Genomic DNA, 20,387 nt, shown 5'->3' with positions numbered 1-20,387 from the left:
ACAAAAGAATAAATGGACACAAATCTGACATCAGGAATCATAACATTCAAAACCCAGTAGAACACTTCAACCTCCCTGGTCACTCAATAACAGACCTCAAAGTGGCAATTCTTCAACAACAAAAAAATTCAAAAACAGACTCCAACAAGAAGCTGCAGAACTGGAATTAATTTGCAAACTAGATACCATCAGATTAGGCCTGAATAAAGACTGGGAGTGGCTGGGTCATTACAAAGCCTAAACTTAATTTCCCCAATACTAATTTCTCCCTACTATTACTCACACCTTTTTGTGAACTGTCTGTAATGGGCCACTCTCTTACCACTTCAAAAGTTATTTTTCCTCTCTTGGTATCCTGCTGTTAATTGATTTATCTCATTAGACTGGCCTAACACTTGGTAAAGCACCCCCATCCTTTTATGTATTTATACCTGCTCCTGTATTTTTTACTTCATACATCTGATGAAGTGGGTTCTAGACCACGAAAGCTTATGCCCCAAATACATTTGTTAGTCTCTAAGGTGCCACAAGGACCCCTCGTTTTTTTTTCCCCCCATGAAAATAAATGACTTAAATGAAAGACACTGTCCGCACAGGAATCAGAACTCCATAGCAATGACAATTTAAATACAACTGGAGCTGGTCTACATACAGTCTTTATTACAAATATAATCAACATAGAAACTGATTAAAGTGGTACAACACCACAGTGTGGACACAATTATAGGGATATGAACATTATATCAGTGACATTTATTCCAGGGAAGCACTTTTATACTATTGTAATAGCATCCACGCTAGGAGATGTTATCCCTTTTAACTATGTTGAAATAGAAACTAGCATAGCTAAGCAAGGCAAAAACCTGTGAACAGAGAAGCCCAAGTTGCTAGCAGTATTCCAGCACCATTTCCCTATACCATGGGCAGAGATTGTGTGTCTGCATCATGTTATGAAACTGTGCTGTTCCTCAAAGGGAGCCTAGCCTGTCTCCTGAAGACTCACTTCTTCCATGATGCCCACAAGTAGTGAGTCATTTAGAGGAAAAAAAAAAAGTTACATCTACTTCTCTGGCACACCGCATGTCTACTCTGTGTCTGTCTAGTGTAGACTGAAAGTTCTTTGGAACTGGGACTGTTAATGCTTGTCATTAATAACACCTCTCAGTAAAATAAAAACAAGTCCCTCTCCATCCAGATTAGAAAAGCCATTCTAGAATCACTCCTGTAACAACCATGTTTATACAGTTGATGCTAGCGGAATCCTGAGGCCCCCACCCCCAACCCCTCAGACAGATACATAGATCTGTGGTATAAAAGTCTGAAGACATATGATATCTGAAACCTCATTTGATCTCTGCTGAATATGCCAAGAATAGGAGACTTAAAACCTACTGCTGTAATTTTTACACAATATGAAAAACCCAGACTCTTAAGTATGGCTCTTAAGTATTTTGACTTTTTTTTTTATTAATAAACCAGATCAGTCTTCAGCATGTCCTTCCAATAACATCACATGGCCTCTCCCTACAAAGTTACAGTTACGTCCCTACTTCTGCTGGGAGAATATTTAAAAGAAAATTTCAAAAATGAGTCAAGAGCTGACCAAATTGTAATCTTATAATATCACAAAACAAGAGTTTCCTGCCACTACACAAATGCAGACACAGATCCTGTGACCATATTCAAAGACCATTGTTATCAGTCAGAAAGTTTATACATATTTGCTCATTTGAAGGGACACAGGCAGGTAGATTAATTCCAGAAGTTATGGTTTTGTAAAAATGGGAAGGTTTTACATAAACCTGATATTAACATAAATGTTTTCCTTTTCTTTAAAAAAAAAAAAAACAGTTCTGTTTGGATTTAAATATTCCTCATTACCACTGCAATTCTAAGCTCCACAGTCAGTGCACAAAAAACAAAACCTGACTACAAACAAAGGTGAAACTGAACACCGTTTTCATTTCAAAGGGAGAATGAAATTGAAAAAAAGAAAAATAGTGAAAAGTAAAAGGAGCGTTTTAGAAATACCAGTTTTAATCTCAGTTTTTGGAAACATGAGGAAATTAATGGGTTTTTAAAGGAAACATTTTTAAAACAACAGTTCTACCCTTTAACATGAGGGATCTGGGTATAGTGGACTGTATAGTTGTTTGTTTGTTTTTTTCGGGGGAGTGTAAAAATAAAACTGGGTCCCATCAGGCCAGGGTTGTGAATAGTGTGCAGTCTGGATAGCTGAAACAGATTCCATGGGGGTATAATTTATTTATCTAAACATTACAAAACCACACATATTATCAGGTGATTTCTTATGGGAAACAGGCCACGGCTACACGGACAGATATCAGGTCTTCCAGATTAACAATGCAGCAGAAATCACTGCTGAGAAATTGTAAACTGCATCACAAAGGAAAAACAAAAGAATGAAACACTGACTCCAGAACTTCATAAACTACCACAGAGAGTGAACGAAAAGCAGAAGTGATAGCGTTAACAGCCATGCAACCTCTTTCATTTACATCCTTGGGACAGAGAAAAAAAAATCAGTAGCTTCACAGAGTAGGCAAAGAGTTTTTCCAGTTGAAAGGTACCACAAGAACCACAAAAAGAGGATGTTTAAATAAGGGAACAAAGGAGCCACTAACCAAACAGAAGCATTAACCTATATTATCATCGGGATGGTAACTGTACCCATACCCCATGGCTTTGCAATTAGTCATACTTTTTGTGAAACAGATAAAAATAAAAATCCATAAAACAATGGTTAGGAAAATAACATTCAGACAGAGTCTGGGGTTTGCAATGAAATCTGCACGATTCTCCCTGTACGTACATATTGTCAAACAGGCATCCCCACATCTAATGTGACAGTTTGCTAGTGTTACCAAAGAACAAACACTCTATACAAACACTTCTCGGCGAGGTTGAGGAAATCAGACCCAGAAGTGCAAGTGTAAAAATAATCAGTAGAATATGGAACATTCTTTCACATTGACAGCCCCTTAAAGCAAGACAGGACACACACACACACAAAGAAGAAAACAATCAGATCATAGTGAAGCCAAATTACGAGTCTAAACAACTACAGGCAAGGCCTTGGGGAATGGGCCACAGTTTCAGATTACAACGTTTTATCTTCAACTTCTTGATGCATTTCACCCCTGGCCTGATGAGAAATGCTTCAGCTCCTGCCAGAACTATGACGTGAGGATGGTATCTGGGTATAATGGAGAGGGAGGGTGTGGGAAGGAACAAGAGGATTTCATACTCTTCTCCAGCCCAGAGATGACTTGTGCAGAAAACATTTAAATGCACACAACCAAGGACAGGTTTTTCATAGTTATAAAACAGAGATTCAGAGTGGGAGGTTAGTAACCTAAATTTCAAGAGGGTGTCCAATTATTAGACGCTTATACCACTCAACCATCAATGCTCTGCCCAAAATTCACTATAAAGGGGGCACCAGTTCCCAAATGCTGAAGGCTTGAAGAAAGCCAGTCCCAAGGCAATACTAGTACCTTACAGCCACAACCCTCCCTATCACCCTTAGTATCATCTTTTGCTCCACCATCCCCCAAATTCAAGGTCTTGCTGATCCCAACTTTTTTCAAGCCCCTGTCTAAAATCCATTCTTCCCTCTCCAGCACAACAGTTAGAACCCTGGCCTGTACCTTGGTCACCTCCCACATCTCACCTCAATCCTCCAAGTCTATTCAAAACATTGATTCAAAAAAAAAAAATAGTCTTCCCATCCCACTGCTCCAACTATGTTACCTCACACTCCTTCCTCAAATCCCTTCACTTGCCTTCCTGCTGAATTATTAACCACCATCATTTTATCAAGTGCCATAAATGTACACAGCACTTCACAAACTGAAAGAGACAAGGCACAGAACAACAGTTTCAAAAAATCAAAAGCATGGAGAGGGAGGAGAACAAACTAGGAGAATTCCTGGCAGGAGATGGTTTTAAAGCAGCATTTGGAGAAGAGAGAAGACCCTTGGTAAAGCAGGAAGAAATGAGTGCAGAGATTCAGAGGGCTGCAGCTGTTTGGGCTCAGGACAGCAGCTGGGGCCGGGGAGGATGACAATGACTGTCTGCCTGGCAGCCTATGCCATGGAACTGTCAGTCAGAACAGGTGGAGTATCAGGGTGCATATCTGGTTAAGAGGCATGGAGAAGCCCCCATCTTTTAGTAATCTGGTAGATTCGCAGAGCGCAAGAGCGTCTTTCTTTGTTTAATTTGGGGGTTTAGAGGGTCTATCAGCAAGGCCACAGAGTGGCAATTTGGAGGGATAACCCAGTTTGGTGGGGTTAGAGGGCTCTCCATGTCTGAACAGGGAGTGGGGGGGGGACTCCCTACTTAGGGGGGAAGTGAGGCGGGAGCTGGGGTTTCCCAACTTAGGGGAGCCAGGAGTCTCTAGGTTGAGTGGTGCTGAGGACTCCCTGTTTAGAGTCTGGGGGTGTGGGGGGAGTGATAGGAATGTTGAGGGGTCCCTGCTCAGGGGGGGGAGGGCCGGGGGGTTCCCTGCTCAGGGGGGGAAGGGCCGGGGGGTTCCCTGCTCAGGGGGGGAAGGGCCGGGGGATGGGGGGTCCCTGCTCAGGGGGGGAAGGGCCGGGGGGGTCCCTGCTCAGGGGGGAAGTGATGGGGGCTGGGGGGGTCCCTGCTCAGGGGGGAAGTGATGGGGGGCCGGGGGGTCCCTGCTCAGGGGGGGGAAGGGCCGGAGGGATGGGGGGGTCCCTGCTCAGGACTGTGGCGGGGGGCCCGGGCCCGGCTGTACCTGAGCGTGGGGCCGATGCAGGCCGTGTCCGTGCTCTCGATCTCCCGCAGGATCCGCTCGTGCTCCGCCGCCGTCTCCAGGCTCTCCAGCTCCGCCATCTTCCCCCGCTCCATGGGCTCCGGGCCCGGCTGGGACACAGCGAGCCTCACCCACCCCCAGCGCCGGAGCCGCTCAGCCCCAGGCTCGCCTGCCGCGCCCCCTCGCCGCGCCGCGTCTCCGCCTCCTGCCGCGCCGGCATGCCGGGAAATGTAGTCCTGGGGGAAAGGGGGTGTAGCCTGCAGCCTGGGCCCAGAGAGAGACTCCCAGCGCCCCTCAGTGGGGGACCCCACCCCCATCAGACCTGCCCTCGCGCCCCTCAATGGGGGACCCCAACCCCGTCAGACCTGCCCTCGCGCCCCTCAATGGGGGACCCCAACCCCGTCAGACCTGCCCTCGCGCCCCTCAATGGGGGATCCCACCCCCGTCAGACCTGCCCTCGCGCCCCTCAATGGGGGACCCCAACCCCGTCAGACCTGCCCCCGCGCCCCTCGTTGGGGACCCCCCACCCCGTCAGACCTGCCCCCGCGCCCCTCATTGGGGGACCCCCACCCCATCAGACCTGCCCCCGCACCCCTCATTGTGGGGACCCCCACCCCATCAGACCTGCCCCTGTGCCCCCATTGGGGGACCCACACCCCTGTCAGACCTGCCCCCAGACACTTCATTGTGGGGACCCCCACCCCGTCAGACCTGCCCTCGGGTCCCTTATTGGGGGGACCCTCACCCCCATCAGACCTGCCCTCGTGCCCCTCAATGGGGGACCCCCACCCCATCAGTCCTGCCCCTGCGACCCTCATTGGGGACCCCCACCCCGTCAGACCTGCCCCCGCGCCCCTCATTGGGGACCCCCCACCCCGTCAGACCTGCCCTAGTGCCTCTCATTGCAGGGACTCCCCACCCCTGTCAGACCTTCCCCCAGGCACCTCACTGGGGGGACTCCCCACTTTTGTTATAACTGCCCCAGTGTCCCTCATTGTGGGGAGACATGCCACCCCTTTCAGACTTGACCTGGATGTCTCTCCTTGGGAGAGATTACCATCAGACCTGCCCCAAGAGGGTGACCACCTTTGTTGGCTAGAAGTAGGGAAAAACCACATGAAAAATATGGGAAAACCCTTAATTTTAAGGGACATTTTAGGGAAACACCATTTTCCTCAGCATAGCGTGTATTTTTCTCTGAAGTGTACATTCATACTGCCTTGAAGTATACAATGCAATTATCATAAGCTTCAATGTCATGTTTAAAATGGTCAAGGGATGTTCCTTAAAATCAAGTCAAGGGATTTCCCTGAAAAGGGACAAATCAATGAAATAAGGACCAGTCCCTTAAAATAAGGGGATGGATGGTCACCCTATACCCCAGTTGCCCTCAGTGGAGGAATACGTATACACCCCTGTCAGATGCACTCTCAGTGCCTGTCAGTAGGGAACACACATACACACCATCTGACCTGTTATCACAGTCTCTTCCTGGGGAGTCTCCAACAGTCAGAACTGTCCCCACTGCCTCTCTTTGGGGGAAGAGGCCCCAGTCAGAAGTGCTTTAACTGGGGGGAGAGACTTCACTCAGCCAAACTTAGCCCTTGAGCCCATCCCAACATGGGGCACTGGGAGTAGGTCTGATTGAGGTGGTGTTTCCCCCAAATGAAAACATCCCATTGACTTCAAACTGCCTTTCATCTTGAAGGATTCTCTGATATCAAGGTCTCATAGTTTTGGTTCTCAACATTTATCTCTGATGACTACATGACTCCTTCTTCTTCTTGTTATTTATTATCGTTACAGCTGCACTCAGGTTCTTCCATTACTAGGATGACAACATTGGGTGTTGTATAAACACATAGGAAAAGCCTGTCCCTGCCCCCAAAGAGTTTACATTATAAAACAAACTGCAGCAAGTAGGTGGAACAAACAAATGGAATGCGAGAAAGAAGGGCAAGGGTAACAATGGTAGGAACACTGGGTTACTTAGACTATCTACGTCCACTATTTCCTTGTTTTTGAGTCAAAGATTTTTGTTGTTTCAAGTTTTAAGTTATAAATAAACAAGAAAGACCCTACTGGTCACCTTCTTATTTGACTGATAAAAGATTGAATGCTACTGATCTGGATATAGCTTTCTCTTAGAATATCACCAGATTCAATGAAAAGGTGATAGAAGGAGTGTCCAAACCACTACATGTGTCCTGAATGTACTGGTACAGGGAAGGGCAGGGGAAGCTCTAAAAAAAATGTTAGATCGTGTTAGTGCAATAACTCTCTTAGATGATGTTTACAGTTGCCAAATGTGGTGTCTTATGGGACCAGATGGATGTCATTCTGGATGTGTTAAAACCAGAGAGGAAATCTGTATACTCTGGTGGCAGTCACCATGGAAATTTGATATATGCTCCCAGAAGACCAAAAGCAAATAGACATGGACGTGATATAATGAAAGAAGATACAAATAGTTGGGCAAATTTAGGAACCCAGCATCCTGGTGTTATCTCAAAATTCTGTAAGAGATAAGTAAGACTAAGGTTCAGACCCAGATAAATATCTCTATCACTTTTTAAAACCCATGAGGTAAGTAAAAAACCCCAGTGTAAAGATAGATTTACTAAGATTTATTAAAATTAAACAAATTAACAAAGGCAACAGAATAATAGCTCAAAGGTTTGACCCAAAAGGCCATAAGGCCTGGTTTCCTTCTACCCTTAGCAAGCTATGGGAACTCCTTTACTTGCAGGAGATGACTTTCACTGGCAACTCGGACTGAAAGGCAGACAGCTGGTCGTGACTGCGGACTGCTGCCGCGGTTGCTGGATTCCGGACCTGTAACTGCCTTAGATGGGATTACAGGAGAGACACAGACTGAAGCTGGATCTGGGTACCCCGCAATGGTCTTCAGGTAGGTATCTTGTGAAGAATCTTTCCTCTCCCTCGTGCGTGGAAGAACTAGGCATGGGCTGCCTCTGTGGTGGACAGCCCCTGGTGCTGAATGTGCTGGCCTTAAATAGACTTGGGCATGTGACCTTTTCCCGCACTTTTCTTCCCGCCATTGGGAGAAAAGGTGTCAAAGACTCAACCAAAAGGACCCATAAAATGGAGTCCAAACAGCAACTTGACCATGACCACTGACCCATAAGTTTCACAAAACGGTACATAAAAAGCACAGATGAATAAAAATGAGAACAATATATAAACTCTAATAAATGCTACATTTCCCCTCCTTGATGGTAAGAGGAGATACACCCTCTTCACTGTCACAACCCAACCACTCTGATTTCATACATAATGACATTTATACCAACTTAAATGGAACAATGAATTTGTTGGACTTCACTCATTTCTTAATCCAGAAAGTTAAACATACCAGATATATAATAATGACCACTTTAACAATCAAAACCACTACAACAGGGTGCAATAATAGATGCCATACCTCATTATAATCAACAGACCCTCCAAATAGGTTTTCCCACCAATGATTTGATGCAGTGTCACTTCTGAATTCTTTTAAGAACTCGTTTGATTTGATCTGAGGCATGATGTACCGTAAGCATGACCTCTTTTCCTTCCCTTTGAATTTGTCTTAAGTGGTATTTCATTTCTGGATGGTGCATAAGATGTTTTAAGGCTGATATATTCACTCCTAAGTGAAATGGTTCATATAGGAGGCAATGTGTTTTATGGTTTGCATGGTTACTTTGTGTAAAGTGAAATTCATGTCACATTACTGAAAACAGATAGATGTTTATGAATGGGTTGTGGGGAATTTTGTGGTAAACATTAACAACGAACTCATGGCACCGACTGCGAATACAAATACCATTGGCATCCACTAACACCATAGTGGAATGATTAAAATCAGATGGATGCATTTTATAATGGCATTTGCCCTCCTTCAAATTAAGACATACATGAGAAATCTCGATGACTTCTGAGCTACATGTATATCCCAGCACCTTTTCCTTAATGCATGATTGCAGGTTAACAGCATGGTATTCACTGTCCTTCTGATGGACCCATTTGCTGAGTTCCACTGGAGCAATACAGAGTGGTTAACATTTAGACCTAAGGGCACTAATGGGTACACCCATTCTTCCTGTGCTTCCTTCAAAGTCAGGATATAGGCAATGATGGTATGGTTACTGTGAATATAAGAGAAATTAACCATTCTCCACCAAGCCTGATGTTTCTGCTCAAAGTGGGTGGCATTTTTCCATAAGACATGTCGTACGTCCACAGGAACTAATCCATGTAGGCTATCTCTAAATATAGCCTTTGCAACTTTCAGTGCCGATTCTTGGGCTTGCACACATGCGAGCACCATTGAGAGATTGGACTGCAAGATATCTAATGCTCCCACTATGCTATTGTGATCGTTTTCCTGCAATTGCAGCCACACTGGAAGTGCGTTGGCGATGTTAAATTCTGGACCGATGATCTGCTAGATCACTCCAATCCTTGATTCTGGGAGCCAGTCTTACCCTGCTCTGCTGTGAGAACCCCCACTTCTAGGCTGTTGACGCATAGCCTCTGGCATGTAAGCTGCTCCTTAGATTGTGAAACTGAATGTTACTAGCCAAGATCTCTGGTCCCAGACACAAACCTAGGAATCTCCGTCTTGCAGTGTCCAGTTATGCCCGCTGGACGCTGCAAACTTATATGAGTTCATCAATTTAACAAAGAAATTGATATGTACCAGGCTTGTTATCCCAAGGGAAGTCTCTGACATGCTTCAAACCAAACACAGTGCTTCAGGTAGAATAAACAAACAAATTTATTTACTATGAAAGATAGATTTTAAGTGATTATAAGACAAAGCATAACAAGTCAGATTTGGTCAAATGAAATAAAAGCAAAACACATTCTAAGCTGATCTTAACACTTTCAATGCCCTTGCAAACTTAGATGCTTCTCACCACAGGCTGGCTGTTTGCCTTTCAGCCAGGCTTTCCCCTTTGATCAGCACTTCAGTCATTTGGTAGTGATGTCTGTAGATGTAGGTGGAAGAGAGAGGAAGAGCATGGCAAACGTCTCTCCCTTTTATCATGTCCTTTCTTCCCTCTTTGCTTCCCCCACTCCCTTCATAGTCAGATGAGCATTACCTCATTGCAGTCCCAAACTGACCAAAGGAAGCGGGGTGACTACCTTGAGAGGCCAACAGATCCTTTTGTTGCTGCCTAGGCCAGCATCCTTTGTTCCTGTGAGGCTGGACTGGGTTTGTCCCATACGTGCCCTGACAAGGTGTGAACTGCCCCTCTGCTCTTAGAGAGTTTTTGCCTGGGTTTATTTTAAGACATGAAGACACATTTTCAGCCTCATAACTATATACATGAAATTACAACCTATAACATTATTATAACATTATTGTAACAACTATTACTATAACATCACTATAAAAACAATGCTCAGTGCATCATGAGCCTTCCGAAGACACCCGATATGACAAACTTTGCACTGGATACCACACAATCATGTGATAAGGATGAACACAGGATTAGGCAACTCAAAACCTATTCCCCAAATTGGTTCATCCTCCCAGATTGATTCTTGGGTTTTGTTTACCTTGCAATACCAGTGCTCGATTTGATTAACAATTAAAGCAATTACAAATTTAAAAAACATAGAACGCAACGCTATATACAATACGTTTCCTAGCAGATTGATGGTATCCTGGAATAGAAGAAACAGAAAAACAGGTTAGCATTCACGGATTAGCTTTAGCTATCACCTTTCCACTCGTTAAGATGTGTGGAGTGGAACCACTTAAGCATCCTCTTTTTACCATTCTTAATTTCTACCTGATAGGTAGTCGGACTAGCCTTGTTGGTGTTTACAACGGGACCCACCCACCCACCATTCGCTTTTAGCGAATGGTGCTTTTATGAAAAGAACCTGCAAAGGACCTTGTCTCCAATCTGCCACTCAATAAATTTCAGGTTTGAATTTAATCTTTTATCTATCTGATGGATGTTGTATTTTAATTGGGCAGCAACCTCCCTTTGTGCATCACTGAGGGACTGGAGCAATTGGCTGATGTACTGGTCCACCTGTGTACAGGGTTGGTATTGATCAGGTGGGACCCCTCCTAGCCACCATAACTCCGGAGTTCTCAGGGGTCTCCCCTTCATTATCTCATGGGGGGTATACCCATGAGATCCAACAGACGATCTAATTTCCATGAGCATGAAAGGCAACCTTCTGTCCCAATTTTTGCCAGAACTCTCAATAATCTTTCTGAGGACAGTCTTAATAGCCCTGTTTGTACGCTCCACTAGTCCAGAGCTCCGGGGGTGGCCCACTATGTGGAACCACTGCCTAATATTTAGAGCCAGACAAATGTTCTTAACCAGGGCCCCCACAAAATGAGGCCCCTGATCGGAGTCGATAACCTCTGGGAGGCGAAATCTATAAAATGTTTGCTCTAATAATATACGTGCGGTGGTTACAGCTGTGTTATTCTTAGCTGGACAGGCTTCCACCTACTTAGAGAATGGATCCACTACAACTAAGCAGTAGCAGTTTCCCTGTCTGGAGCGTGGCAAAGGACCAATGTAGTCTATCTGTAGACGGTGCCATGGTCCCCCGATAGGCTGATTTAATAATGGACCCTTCACAGTTCTATGATCTGGATTGTTCTTGGTGCATGTTAGGCAGTTCCAAATGTGCTGTTCTGTATCCTCAGCCACCATCCAACTGTCAGGATCCTTTTAACAGTCTTCCTGACCCCAAAATGTCCCTGTTGATGGGCTAGTACGATCAGTTCTTTTCTGAGGCATTTGGGGATTACTAGAACTGGGATATCGTCCTTGGCATCGTTCTTACTGGCCATGATGAGTTCACTCTGATGCTTAAAAATGTTGTATCCCCTATAGTTCTGCTTTCCCAGTAGGTTTGTCACTTCCTTGTCCCATTTCTGTAGCTGTATTATGTCCAATTGGCTTTGTACTTCTGTGGGTTGTAACTTGTGCATGATGGCCTTCGATTTCTCCCACAGAGTCTCAGGACCCTAAGGGCAGCTTGTTTAGCTAGGATGTCTACTTTGTTATTTAGCCTGGAGATTTCAGCCATGCTTTTCCTGTGTGCTCTTTAAATAAGTAGGTCTGTCCTGTCCTGGCTTCAGCCAACCTCCATGCATGCACAAGATATTTACCACGTGCAACTGAGTTATCAGCTGAGGTCATGTTTCTAGCTATCCAAACTGTCATCCAATCTAGGAGGGCTCTGATGGCCCAATCCAAGTCAGAATATATGATGATGTCAGATTTCAAATCTGCTGTATCCAGGGCCACTATTGTGCAGAATGAGGGATGGCTGTACCCTGCAGCCCTCTTCCAGTTGTTGCTTGGAGAACGGCATATCCCATACAAGGCTTGCTCTGTTGATGACAACTACTCCTATAGACAAACCATATGTCTCGGCCTGCCTTCCTTAGCTTTTTCAAAGGAAACCTCCAGCTGGAAAGGAGATTTGATGGTTTCTACCTCCTCCTGTGGTAGTGGGCTTTCATGCTCTTCACTCTATGTGAGCAGAACCAATGGGATTGTTGATAGGGTCATTACCTTGTCCACCTGCACCTCTCTAGTGAGGAGGCTCAATGTCCATCCCACTAGGTGAGGGTTTGACACCCTGTCTTCATTAACTTTTCCAGACAAGACATAAGGTATGGGAGTATGCGTTGTCCATACCAGCACTGGGGACATCCCGATAAGATATTTCCAATGTTTCAGGGACCAGATGAGAGCCAAAACCTCTCTCTCACAGGGCGAGTACCTCTTTTCAATCTCGGACAGGTGTTTTGATCTGTAGGCTACTGGCTTAAGACTCGCACCACTCTGTTGCAGCAAGACAGTGCTCAGCCCTTGTCCCATAGTCGAGAGTTGCAGATGAAAGGCTTGTGAGGATGGGGGTATGTGAACGCAGGGGCTTGTGCAAGAGCTTGTTTAAGTTTACAGACAGCTTCTTGCTCTCGGTCTCCGCAGATCCAATCCTGTCTTTTTCTGAGCAGGGCATAGAGGAGTTGAGAAATCTCTGCTTACCCATCTATAAAGTCTCTTGAGAATCCCATAAGGCCTAAAAAGGACCTCAATGCAGAGCTATCACACGGAGCTGGCAACTTGCAGATAAGATCTATTCTACTAGCATCTGGTCAGTGTCTGTGCATTCCTAGTTCTACTCCCAGGTAAGTCACTCGCTATTTTAACAACTGTGCCTTCTGTGGACTGATGAGAAATCAAGTTTCTTGAATGACCTTCAACACCTCATCTAAGATGTTTAGATTTTTTTCTCTTGATTTCGTGGCTACTAGAATGTCATCCACATAACTGATGACCTTGTCTTTATGGTTCAGGTGTTTCCACATTCTTGTCACATATCTATGACACAGCGAGGGCGCATTGTAGTATCCTTATGGTACCCTGGTGAATGTTAACTGCTGATTGTCATACGTGAATGTGAATTTGTACTACGCATCACGATGCAGAGGTATCGAGAAGAAGGCATTGGTCAAGTCAGTCATGAAAAACTATTGCGCACCGGTGACTATTGCTGACATGATCTCTGGGAATTTAGCTACGATGGGTTCTAATCTAGGTGTTACATGATTCAAGGCTCTGTAATCTACTGTCAGTCTCCATGTGACCTTGTCAGATTTCAACACCGCCCATATTGGAGCATTACAGACACTGGCAGTTTCAACAAGGACTCCTTGTTCTTTTAACGAGTCAATGGTACTTTGGATCCCCTCCTGGGCCTCTTGCAAATATTTGTACTTTCTCTGTGGCCTCGGATCTGGATCCCCTACCATGACTTCTGCTTGGATCTTACCACAGTCCAACTTGTTCTTAGCAAAGATGTGGGAATATTTGCTGGTGACCTGAGCTATATCTTCTCCCCATGAAGGCATCCCAATCTCGATTGGACCTCTCAAAGCGTCTACACAGTGCGAGGCCGACACTATAAATCCTCCTTCCCCATTCTGGCCCTGAATTAACATCTGATTTGGGAGGTCCACAATCATATTCAATTTCTTCAGTATATCTACCTCCAGGATACCATGCCAATCTAGCCTCTGCATCCCAAAGGTGGCCTCCATCATCAATGTCCCTATTATACATAGGATGGGTTTTGAGAAGGGAGCTGTGCTTTCTCTGCCATTATAGCCTTATAGCACCTTGATCTCTTGGATGGGAAGCTTTTTGATTAGTGGAGCTGCCCTAGTACAGACTATAGACATTGTGGCACCTGTGTCCAGCAGCATTGTTTGCTGTGTTTTGCCAAACTCCCCTACCAGGCAGATGTCAGCCACTGGTCTCCCCTATTTGTCATTATTAATAGGTGCTACATATGAAGGGGGAGGGAGAGCTTGGCACCCTCATAAGGAGCTTTGCGGCTCTCCTGGTCTTGGAGGAGTCACTGCATTTGCTGTTGATTTGTCTCCCTCTACTTAGACAACCTCCTAAGCAGCTCCTCTATGGGCAGGCGATCGATTTGATCTGGGGTTATGTATTTTAAGAGCCTTTTCCACAGGACTGATCTAAATCCCTTCATTTCATTTGCAGCAGCTTGACTGTAATTGGAGTCTCAAGTCTTGGCTGAATCATTATTCCCTTTTCCTTTGAACTCATTGACCTTCTTACTGTCAGCCCCTTTGATTGCAGCTACTTTTTTCTTGTTCCCAGAGCCAGGGTAAGCCTCGCATTGTAATTCATAAGATTTCTGAGTTTGGCTTTCTAATTCTTTGAGGCTAGTTACCCTGGGGTTAGCTGGTCCCATTCTCAGTGCTGGTAGTAGACCTTGCACAAACATCTTCCTGAACTCAGGGGTGTCACATGTTGCTGCTCCATTTATGAGTGGTGACATACCAGTAAGCCAATATAACAAATGATTTCTAGTGAGAAATTTCTCTGGTCTTTCATTTAATTTCTGTCTGTCAGAGTACATTTTACCCAAGAGGTTCTCATGGGGATAGTATAGTTTGGTTACCGCTGTGTAGATATCTATCAATTCATCTACATTAGCCATTTGGACTTCACTTGGCAGAGCCCCAAACTCTCCCTGTTCTTGCACTCTCTTATCAGGGTGACAGTGTCCTCTTTGCTGATACCATCTGTGCTACTAATTTTCACAAGCCAGTCTATGGCATTTTCCTTATTAAGTGGGCCCATGTTCTTACTCATTCCCCATGCCTTTTCTGGCCCTAGTGCACAAATTTCACAGCGTGTTTCAGGTGGTTTGTTGGGCCCATAATGTACCACTATGGTGGTAATTGGTACAATTAGAGGATATTTCCTCCCCTCCTCCTCTACTGAGATCTCATGACCTCTTTGGGGCAGATGGTGGAGTATAGCTGTCACTGTATTCCGGAAGTGCTATTTCCCTTTCTCACTCATCCCCATCTGAATCTGATTCCCTTGACTCATACCCCTTTAAGGGATCAGTATGGAAGGCACTTATAACCCCTTGTGTTCCGTTCAGTTTCTCTTTTAACGTGTGTATTCTATGATCACACAGATTATGATTCCCAGTACCCTCTTTGGCTTTTGTGACCTCCTTCATCAGCTCCCATACTGCAGCCTGGGAATCTTCTAATTTCTTTGCCAGTATGTAATTCTCTTTCTCTTTCTTTATTAAATTTCCATTTAGTTCTTTGATTTGTTTTTCTAATTGGTTTATCTGCAGTGTTTCATTTAATGTTAGAGCTGATGCGGTGTTATGCTGCATACTGAGCTTTTCTAACTCAGCTTCCTCGCTATTTACTTGTCCTTGAGCTCTGGAAGCAGGCTCTTGGTGGAGTTCCACCTGTTCATCAAACTCAGGAGTAGGCAACCTATGGCACGCTTGCCAAAGGCAGCACATGAGCTGATTTTCAGTGGCACTCACACTGCCCAGGTCCTGGCCACCGGTCTGGGGGGCTCTGCATTTTAATTTAATTTTAAATGAAGCTTCTTAAACATTTTAAAAACCTTATTTACTTTACATACAACAATAGTTTACTTATATATTATAGACTTCTAGAAAGAGACCTTCTAAAAACGTTAAAATGCATTACCGGCATGTGAAACCTTAAATTAGAGTGAATAAATGAAGACTCTGCACACCACTTCTGAAAGGTTGCTGACCCCTAATCTAGCTCGTTAGCTACCATTACTAGACCGTATAATAAGGCTCTTTTCTTGGTTTTCTTAATAGGAGAGGGCTTAGAGATCACAAATCTCTCCCATGTTTTACACAATTTACCCAATGCATTTCCCCCTGAAAATAAGTTCTCTTCCCATGGGTTCTGATTTTTCCCAAATAAGTTGACATAAAATTCAAGGAAGTTTTTATTAATCTGCCTTGTCTATCCGGTTGATCCAAAAACCTTTACTGCCATCTTACCCTGTCACCTGATATCCTACCCACAAAAATGTTCTGCCTATCACAGAGAGACCAGATCCTCTCTATTTCTCAGATAGCTCTCTATTCCCGAGCCTATCCACGCCCACCAGGCCGGGATGGCCGGAACCTCTTTCCCATCACATGTCTCACATTCAGCGGACTGTCACAGCTGGAGTGCCGATACAACAGAGTTTACTGGCTCATTGCGCCCACTGGGCTTTCTTGGAACCAGAACCGGCAGCCTGCACCAGGCCACAGAGGCCAGAGTCTGCCAGTCTCACTGGGTCTGTTGAGCTGGGTCTTTACTGTGCTTTCCTAACCTTTCGGCCGGAGTGGGTACACAGAGCTGCTTCTCTCCGGCTCAGGCAGCGCACCTCTCAGTGCCTGCCACAAGTCTGTGTGTTGGAGAGTCAGCAGCTGAGCAGTATCGGGACTTCCCCCCGGCCCCTGCCCCCAAAGTCAAAGGGCCATTTTTTCCCCTCAGACCATTCCTGAGCAGATAATAATGTAAAGAATGGACAATTTAAGAGGAGGCTCTGAGCGGCAGTGCAAAGCGGATGTTCAAAGCGGCAGTTTTAAACAGGGTTTTAAACTGGGTCCTGCCACGGTCGCCAGAACTGTTACCTCAAAACTCTGTAACAGATAAATAAAACTAAGGATCGGACCCAGATAAATATCTCAATCACTTTTTAAAGCCCATGAGGTAAGAGGGATAGCTCAGTGGTTTGAGCATTGGCTTGTTAAACCCAGGGTTGTGAGCTCAATCATTGAGGGGGCCATTTAGGGATCTGGGGCAAAAATCTGTCTGGGGATTGGTCCTGCTTTGAGCAGGGGGTTAGAGTAGATGACCTCCTGAGGTCCCTTCCAACCCTGATATTCTATGATAAAAACAACCATGTGTTAAGAGAGATTTACTAAGATTTATTCAAATTAACAAAGGCAACAGAATAATAGCTCAGAGGTTTGACCCAAAAGGACATAAAGCCCCACACTGGTACAGCAACCTGCCCTCATCCTTATGTCCCCACCAGGCATGAATCAAGCCCAGTGTCTGTAGAGCATTTTGAACATGAAAAGTGCTACATATACATGTTCAGCATTATTGTTTTAATTAGATAGTTTAGGCCAACAATCTAGGTTTTGTAAAAAGAAAATATATTACACTAATATTAATATAACCTTTTCTGTGCATCTAATCTAGCCATTTTTAGAGTGCCCATCACCTTCATATCTACTTGCCATTCTCAGTGGCAATCTGGTTTGTTTGCATGTAAACTCCTGTTGTGTAAGGTTGCCAACTTTCTAATTGCTGAAAACCGAACACCCCCTGCCTTGCCTCTTTCCCAAAGAATCCACCCCCTGTGCACTCCTCTCCCCCATCCTTCCGTCGCTCACTCTCCACCACCCACGCTCATTCCCCCCTCCCAGGACTCACCTGCTACCTGCAGAGCCAGGCTGGGAGGTGCTGACACGGAGCCTGAGTGCCTGCCCAATCGGGGCATAGCAAGTCAGAGCGGGACTGGGGCACAGTGGGACATGGCAGGGGTCAGTCCCTGTAGTGAGGGGCCAGGGCTGGGGTAATTGGGGCACAGCGGGGCAGATGGGGGTGCGGACAGGATTCCCCTCTCCTGGTGGCAGCACTTATCTCTTGGAGCCTGGTTTGGAAGCCAGCCACTGCTCTCTGTCAGGCTTCAGCAGCTGAGCAGAGAGACCAGCTCCAGACACAGCTGCTGCTCTTCCCGGCCCCCTAGTGGCAGAGGCCAGTTACTGTGGCCAACCAGACTTTTAGCGTCCTGTCAGCTGTGCTGACTGGATGCCGCCATGTTCCCTTTTCAACCGAACGTTCCAGTTGAAAACCGGACACCTGGCACCTTATTTGTGACCCAAACACTGAAATATTTCACTACTTCATGAGAACCAGACATCAGAATGAGTGACCTTCATATTAACTGCCCTGCCTGCCAACCCTCATCAGAGACACGCTAGCTTGTTTGGGCTGTGTGTAAGGCTGGGGAAGAATGAGGCCATATTTTTGGTACGAATATTTATTTATGTAGAATACAGTGATATTTGTATCCTAGAATCATGTTGATAACAGTGTTGAATTGGGTGTTTTGTTCAAAGGAAATGTTAAAATGAGAGGAATAGGCCACGTTTTTCAAACTTGAATCCTTCCAGTTATCCACTCCTATGTGGAGAATTAGATATATACTTATATTTAAGTATCTAAATATGGGCTTAGGCATATGGCTGGATGAAAATTTTCTGTCAAAACGGTTTTTGATAGAAAATCGGGTTTTTGATTAAACTACATTTTTCACAAACAGCATCTGTTTTCCACAGAAAATTTAGTTTTCATTAAAAAAAAATGCTCAAAAATTTTAGCCAAAAACAGAACAATTTTGATTGGGAAATGCCACTGCGGTGCCTCAAGGGAATTGTAGTTCAGGTATCCTATGTCCTCATTCTCCTCTATGGTCTGAGTTCTCCACCTGGAATGCATCTTCCATGATGCACAATGGCCAGATGATGCTTTGGCATGGCTCAGAAAGAGGGGAGAAGATTGTGCTGCATTATGGGTGATGTAATCCAGCCAGGGAGCACAATCCATAGTGGAGAATAGGGGAATGAGACATCCAAACTATAACTTCCATGAGGCACTACGGCAGGATAGCTGAATAGAAATGTTCTGGTTTAAAGCAAAAGTTTTCTGTTTTTGATTTTTTGCCAAAAAGTTGACATTTTCCTTGTAAAAAAACATTTTAATAAATTCATAGATTTGAAGGCCAGAAGGGATCATTGTGATGATCTAGTCTGTCCTCCTGCATAACATTGGTCATAAGACTTCCATGAATTAAGTCCTGCTTCAATCCAATTGCAGTGTTTGAACCTGAGCATACTTTTTAGAAAAGCACCCAGTCTTGAATAAATATTTCCAGTGATGGTAATTCCTACACAACCCTCGGTAAACTGTTCCAATGGCTAATCAGCTTTACTGTTAAAAATGTGCACTGTATTTCTAGTCTAAATTTTTCTAGCCTCAACTACCAGTCATTGGATCTTTTTATACCATTGTCAGCTAGATTGAAGAGCCCTCTATTATCCAGTTTCTCTTCCCCATGTAGGTACTTATAGACTGTCATCTAGCCATTCCTTCTCTTTGATAAATTAAATAGATTGAGCTCCTTGAGTCTTTCACTACAAGGCATAGTTTCCAATCCTTTAATCCTTCTTGTGGCTCTTCTTGGAACCCTCTGTGGCCCTGGAGGATGATCATGATAATCCCTTCTGTCCTTAAAATCTATGAGTCTATGAGTCTCTACAATTTATGAACATCTTTCTTAAAGTGTAGACATCAGAACTAGACACAGTATTCCAGTAGAAGTTGCACCAGTGCCAAATACAGAAGTAATATATAACCTCCCTACTTGTCCTCAAGATTCCATATATATATATATCCAGGGATCACATTAGCCCTTTTGGCTAGCATCACACTGGGAGTTCATGTTCAGCTGATTATCCACAATGACCCCCAAGTCTTTTTCACAGTCATTGCTACCCAAGATAGAGCCCTCCATCCTGTAAGTATCCTGCATTCCAAAGATGTAAGAACTTGCATTTTGACTTAAAACACATATTGTTAGCTTGTCAGCTGACCAAGTGACGTAGATTGCTCTGTATCAGTGACCTGTCCTCTTCATTATTTACCACTTCCCCAGTCTTTGTGTCATCTCAAACTCCATCAGTAATGACTTTACATCTTCTTCCAGGTCATTGATAAAAATGTTAAATTGCATAGGACCACGAACTGATCCCAGTGGAACCCCACTAGAAACACACCTGCTTGATCATGATTCTCCATTTACAGTTATTTTTCAGATATGTCAGTTAGCCAGTTTTTAATCCATTTAATATGTACCATGTTAACTTTATATCATTCTAGTTTCTTAATCAAAATGTTGTGCACTACCAAGTCAAATACCTTACCAAAGTCTAAGTATATTACATAAGCACTATTACCTTATCATCTTTGGATGGTGTTATACCTTTCTCTGCTACATTGAAAAGCCCACTATCAAATATTTGTTCCCCATCTAGGTATTTATAGACTGTGATCAAATCACCCTCAATTAACCTTCTCTTTGTTAAACTAAATAGATTGAGCTCTTTTAGTCTATCACTATAAGGCAGTGGTTCTCAA

The 20,387-nt window shown here is 44.4% G+C and overlaps 1 protein-coding gene across 2 annotated transcripts in view; it reads right to left on the bottom strand.

The window, feature by feature from the left end:
• The window catches only part of EXOC6B (exocyst complex component 6B), a 447,723-nt gene extending 442,784 nt beyond the window's left edge, over nucleotides 1-4,939 (bottom strand). For both annotated transcript variants that reach the window (XM_045018685.1, XM_045018686.1), the window contains exon 1: nucleotides 4,781-4,939. In XM_045018685.1, coding sequence (XP_044874620.1) covers nucleotides 4,781-4,893 — 113 coding nt within the window. In that variant the 5' untranslated portion in view covers nucleotides 4,894-4,939. The remainder of the gene's footprint in view (nucleotides 1-4,780) is intronic.
• Between the last annotated feature and the right edge of the window lie 15,448 nt (nucleotides 4,940-20,387).

This window comes from Mauremys mutica, chromosome 5 (assembly GCF_020497125.1).
Source record: "Mauremys mutica isolate MM-2020 ecotype Southern chromosome 5, ASM2049712v1, whole genome shotgun sequence".
Taxonomy (NCBI): Eukaryota; Metazoa; Chordata; order Testudines; family Geoemydidae; genus Mauremys; species Mauremys mutica.
The sequence above is the reverse complement of the archived record's forward strand: the minus strand, read 5'-3'. Positions and strand labels throughout refer to the sequence as shown.